The sequence below is a fragment of the Somniosus microcephalus genome, chromosome 3 (genome assembly GCF_052327205.1).
Source record: "Somniosus microcephalus isolate GS21.2 chromosome 3, FLI_Smic_1.0, whole genome shotgun sequence".
Classification (NCBI taxonomy): Eukaryota; Metazoa; Chordata; class Chondrichthyes; order Squaliformes; family Somniosidae; genus Somniosus; species Somniosus microcephalus.
Window position 1 is genome coordinate 37,331,100 of NC_140989.1, and position 6,000 is coordinate 37,337,099.

At 54.6% G+C, this 6,000-nt stretch overlaps 1 protein-coding gene across 1 annotated transcript in view; it reads right to left on the minus strand.

The window, feature by feature from the left end:
- ltbp1 (latent transforming growth factor beta binding protein 1) overlaps positions 1-6,000 on the minus strand; it is a 580,062-nt gene that overhangs the window by 134,541 nt on the left and 439,521 nt on the right. Inside the window, 3 exon segments of the mRNA XM_085980097.1 lie at positions 1,935-2,057; positions 3,288-3,314; positions 3,317-3,409. Coding sequence (XP_085836223.1) covers positions 1,935-2,057; positions 3,288-3,314; positions 3,317-3,409 — 243 coding nt within the window.

Below are 6,000 nucleotides of genomic sequence, written 5' to 3' on the forward strand. Positions count from 1 at the left end.
TGCAGAGGTCATGGCCTCGATTTTAACTGACCTGTGGAGTCAGGATTGGAGGCGTGCGGGGGGTTAAAGTCCTGAATTCGGGGGTCCCGACACCATCCCGCCCCAAACCTGCCTCCATGTAAGTTTCAAAGGAGGCGGGTACCCGCTCCGCACTGGGACCCGCCTACCCGAGGCGGGAAGGGATTAGTGACAATTAACTGCCTGTTAACAGGCAGTTTTTAGCCTAATCCCGATTTTAAAGCTTGAAATGTGGGATTCCCGATGGCTCCAAACCACGCCAAGTTAGAGGAGTCAGGCCGTCGGGTTGAAGGACTTGGAGGGGTCGAGATGTCGGTGTTCAGGTGAGTGATGGGTGCATGAGTGCAAAGGTAAGTGTGTTTGGTGTGTCTGAAGTGTGTAAAGAAGTTTAAATTACCTTACTTACCTTTACAGCCTTCCTTCCTCGGGAGTCCATCATCTAACCGGCACAGAAAGCAGAATGGCTGCGAACTGTCAAAAGTGACAGCCTGCAGCTTTCTGTGCCGGAGAGATTTCTAACTGAGTCTGCGTAGAAGGACTCAGGTTAGAAGTAAGACTGTCAGGCCTAGAAATTGGGTTGGGGCGCCAAAGTGGCGCAAAAGTCACCTGAGCGCAGGATTTAGCGCAGCGATCGGAGTGATACCGATCGCCAGAAATTCAGTTTCAGTGCCCCTCGAGGGAGACGGGGCGAGGCTCGAGGCGCTCCACGTCCCTCTTAGGGCGCTGAAACTGATTATGGCAGCGCAACGTGCCGCAGCGCCACATGCTGCGGCACGGCACGCTGCGGTACTGCAGGCCTTCCTCCCACTGTTAAGGAGGAGGTGCCTGCAACAGCGCGATCCCCGATCGCGAGTGCCGGCAAATGAGCCCGGCACCAAGGAGAAGTGCCGGGCTCTCGGGAAACAGCCGGCAATGCCGCGGGGGGGGGGGGGGGGGGGGGGTTAGGAGGCTGGGGACGGAGGTGCTGGCAGGCGGCCGCCGAAAAAGCGGCCGCCCCGCACCTCCACCTTAACTTGCGCCGCTGCCGGCACAGTAAGGCCCCGTCAACGGGGCGCGGGTAGCGAGCAGCGCAACTGCGGCGTTCGCTACCAAATATCGTGAACGGGGCACGAATGGGGCGCTGCGCACACCGATGACGTCATTGGTGGCGGCACAGCGCAAATGCCTAACGCCACCATTAGCGCCCCTACTGAATATCGCCGGAGACGCAGCCAATGGCGCTACAGCCACTGACTGCCTCTTTAGGCGCTAACAGGTGGCGCTACTCATCCAATTTCTCCCCCTCAGTGTTTGACAGCTTCAAACAGCAGTGAAACACTAATATTTCATCTGTCAAAACGTCTTGACCGATGAAATTTCAGTCTGTGATGTCACCTGTTGCTGGGTGGCCCTTAATTGGCCTGCTGAGCCCGCTGGGCGGGCTCAACAATGCCAATCAAGTTAAAATCGCGTGGATTGGCCGCATCTCGATGGAGGCGGGACTACAACCCCGAAAGTTGTAGTCCCGCCTCCTTCCCGACTTCTGAGTGAAAATCACCCCCCCCATGTCTTTGAATCCCACTATGATAAGCCATGAAATTAAATTTAATAAATCTGGTAATTATGGGCTGGTACCAGGAAAAAATGACCATGAAAACTGCTGGATTATTGTAAAGATCTAACTGTTTCACTAATGTCCTGCCACCCCCCTACATGGTCAGGGCTACACGTGACTCCAGTCCCACACAATGTTGTTGACTCTCAAGTCCCCCAGGACAATTAGGAATGGGCAATAAATATCACCACCCACTTCCCAAGAATTGGTTTTTAAAAAGTCCTGGCCATTTTTTTGTAATCTACTTTTTTCTCTCTGTCGTAATCCCTTCTGTTAGGTTGTGAGCTGTGCATCACCAAACCTGCAAATCGCTGGATCTCACCTTCACATTTGTGTCCATCCGACGAGATTGTGAATCCCTGCTCGCAAATGCAGTAGAATGAACCCTCTGTGTTCAGGCAATCCCCGTGAGCACAAAGCTCCGGTGTTAGGCATTCGTTTACATCTGGGGGAAGAAACAGCACTTGTGTCTCTTTTTGTGGAAGTAACAAAAAAACACCTGGCATTTGTTGTACATTTACACACACCCGTAGTTTTCCTTGTTAATGGGGGCATCAGGGTTGAGTGACGGGAATGGCTTGCTCCAAAGCATCTCGCCTACAGAGCTGCAACACTGGCCACTATGAAAAGTTAACCTGCAGCAGAAGTGATACCTAATGTGGTGTTTACCCTCGAAATGGTTTTCACGTTTTATGTTAGCACAGCACATCACTCCTGTTGAAATAAGATTATTGTTGTGCACAGACACAATAATACTGGCGGTCTTTCAAACTCATATTTAAATCAGAAACTTCTAACGCTGCGTGTGCTTTTATCTGACTACAGTTGTATGTATATGTAAAAAAAAAATCATTCACAGGATATGGGTGTCGCTGGCGAGGCCAGCATTTATTGGCCATCCCTAATTGTCCTTGCGAAGGTGGTGGTGAGCCACCTTCTTGAACTGCTGCAGTCCGTGTGGTGAAGGTGCTCCCACAGTGCTGTTAGACAGCGAGTTCCAGAATCCTGACCCAGCGACGATGAAGGCAGGTAATACGGGTATCCGAATGCTTTGAAGATAAGAGAGGTCCAATATTGACATACCTCCTAATGAGTTGAAATTGTAATGTGCAATATTAGTAACCAATCTATTAATTCCAAATTCCCTCTGTTATTTGGACAGAGGCATTAATCTGATTAAGTTAAATGGGTTAATGCTTTCATTTTTTTTTTATTCGTTCATGGGATGTGGGCGTCGCTGGCAAGGCCAGCATTTATTGCCCGTCCCTAATTGCCCTTGAGAAGGTGGTGGTGAGCTGCCTTCTTGAACCGCTGCAATCCGTGTGGTGAAGGGAGGGAGTTCCAGGGTTTTGACCCAGCGACGATGAAGGATCGGCGATATATTTCCAAGTCAGGATTTTTCATTAAGCCAATCATTAAGCCAATGGAGGAAAGAATGTAATCGATGACCCTTTTGTGCGTTCATTACTAATATTGCCGAGTGCAATTTCCACCTGTTAAGTGTTTAAAAGATAAACCTTTCTGCACATTGGATAAATGTTCTCACACATATAAAGCATTCGGGTCAGCGACAAGCGACCAAGGATTACACACGGGAGGCCAATTACAGGCCGCACTGGGCAAGTTACAAGGAGCGACGTGGCGCTTTCTGCCGCGGAGTGCTTCGATTCTTTACCTTGGCACCTTACATCATCCACCAGCTGAAGCCACTTGGACACGTGCATGTAAAGGAGCCTGCACTGTTCATGCACATGCCTCCCTGGCAAGCATCTGCATTTTCTTGGCATTCATCAACGTCTGCAACAAAGAAGATCATAAAGCTGTTGAGCTGATCCCGCCTATAAAGCTCTCTGATGGACTCCATATTATATATTGCTCCCTCACTAATAGAACACCCACAGAAAATACTCCTCGCGCAATCATTGTTTTTGTACGGTTCCAAAGACATAAAGGGAATCGACTGCAGTTTGTTTGCATACGTTGTCTGCAGTTTTAGCCAAAGCTTGTAGCTTTAAATAAACAGGGTTGGCCAAAAAGGGTTTTTTCCCTCATTAGAATAAGCAGAGATGAGCGGAGTTTATCGTTCGATACACTCGCAGAGGGTAATTAGGTGGACTTCAGGTTAAAACTGACGAGTCTTCACTGTGAGGTTTAAAAGGACTGCTACAGTCACCCTTGTATAAAGTGACAGAGGCAGACTTCCCATGTTCTTCAATAAAACAAAAAAAAGCGATGGAAAAGACAGACCAACATTTCACCTGTCGCCCATTTATCTGAGACTAGCTGGGGGTGCCCGGCGGTGCCGAGGCTTTTTTGAGGGCATGTTGTTGTGGGAAGAGAGAGAGAGAGAGCGACTGGGTGGGGGGGGGGGGGGGAGAGAGAAAGAGAGAGAGAGCGACGGGGGGGGGGGGGAAGAGAGAGCGCGACTGGGGGGGGGGTAAGAGAAAGCGCGACTGGGGGGGGGAAGAGAGAGCGCGACTGGGGGGGGGAAGAGAGAGCGCGACTGGGGGGGGGAAGAGAGAGCGCGACTGGGGGGGGGGAAGAGAGAGCGCGACTGGGGGGGGTGAAGAGAGAGCGCGACTGGGGGGGAAGAGAGAGCGACTGTGGGGGGGAAGAGAGAGCGACTGTGGGGGGGAGAGAGAGACGACTGTGTGGGGGGGAGAGAGAGAGCGACTGTGGGGGGGGGAGAGAGAGAGACTGGGGGGGGAAGAGAACTCCCTCCCCCTCTCCCCTCACACTCCTCCCCCCCCCTCACACTCCCCCCCCTCTCACCTCACACTCCCCCCTCTCCCTCACACTCCCCTCCCCCCCACACTCCCCCCCCCTCCCTCACACTCCCCCCCCTCACACTCCCCCCCTCTCCCTCACACTCCCCCCTCACACTCCTCCCCCCCACAATCCCCCCCCTCTCCCTCACACTCCCCCCTCCTCTCCCTCACACTCCCCCTCCTCTCCCTCACACTCCCCCCCTCCTCTCCCCCCTCCTCTCCCTCACACTCACACCCCCTCACACTCCCCCCCTCCTCACACTCCCCCTCCTCTCCCCCCCTCCTCTCCCGCACACTCCCCCCTCCCTCACACTCCCCCCCTCCCTCACACTCCCCCCCTCACACTCCCCCCCTCTCCCTCACTCACACTCCCCCCCCTCACACTCCCTCCTCTCCCTCACACTCCCCCCCTCCTCTCCCTCACACCTCCCCTCCCCCTCACACTCCCCCCACACTCCCCCCCCTCCCTCACACTCCCCCCCCCTCCCTCACACTCCCCCCCTCCCTCACACTCCCCCCCCCCCTCCTCACACTCCCCCCCCCTCCCTCACACTCCCCCCCCTCCCTCACACTACCCCCCCCTCCCTCACACTCCCCCCCCCTCCCTCCACACCTCCCCCCCCCCTCTCCCTCACACTCCCCCCCCCCCCTCACACTCACTCCCCCCCTCTCCCTCACATTCCCCCCCCCCCCATCCCTCACACTCCCCCCCTTGAGCTGAGCGGTCGGCCGGCACCGGGAGCGGGAGAGCGGGCTCTCGCGGGCGGCGCAGGCGCGGTCAGTGCCAGACGGCGCGAGGCGGCCCGCGGGGAGCAGGCAGGGAAACCCCGCGGCCCGGCGGCCGTTAGCGAGCGGCTCGAGCGGGACTCTTCGGGCGGCCCGCCCCGCGCTCCGGCCCCGGCACCGTCAAACCTCCCCGCCCGGTGGAGGAGCCCGGGCCCACGGCACCGTCAAACCTCCCTCGCCTTCTGGTCCCGCACTCACGGGAAGAGAGAGAGGGGGGAAGTAGAGAGAGAGAGAGAGAGAGAGAGGAAGAGGAGAGAGAGGGAAGAGGAGAAGGAGAGAGAGGGAAGAGGAGAAGGAGAGCGAGAGAGAGGGAACAGAGAGAGAGAGAGAAATTTTTTGAGCTTCAGGCCTGCCTGCAGCGGGCTGGAGAGCAGCCCCGAGTCCCCCCTGCGCGAGGGTGAGGAGGAGGGGGGGCGGGGGGGGAGGGCGGCGGTTAGGGGATCACTTAATTTCCTACTGTTGCTAAACACAATTTAAAACTCAAATAAATTGTTATTTAATTCCCTAACACATAATTCAAATACTTACCTTAGTTTACCTTAGTTCCCTAACACAAAGAAAGTGTCGCCCATTTATCGGAGATGTACCTGATAAATGGGGGCAGTTGTTTCTGTGTCCTGTGTGCAGCACACAGAGGAAAACCACGGGGAAGGAAAGAAAGGAGGATACAGAGCGCCCAGACATGGGATCAGGAAAATCTGCCCACGGACTCCACCCAAACGCATTAACCTGTTTTTTTCTCTTTTCTAGATGCGGACAGAATGAATGTGTTCTTTTATTTCCAATTGCCAGCATTTACATTTTTTCTTTCTATTTCCAATCCTCCTATGTCCG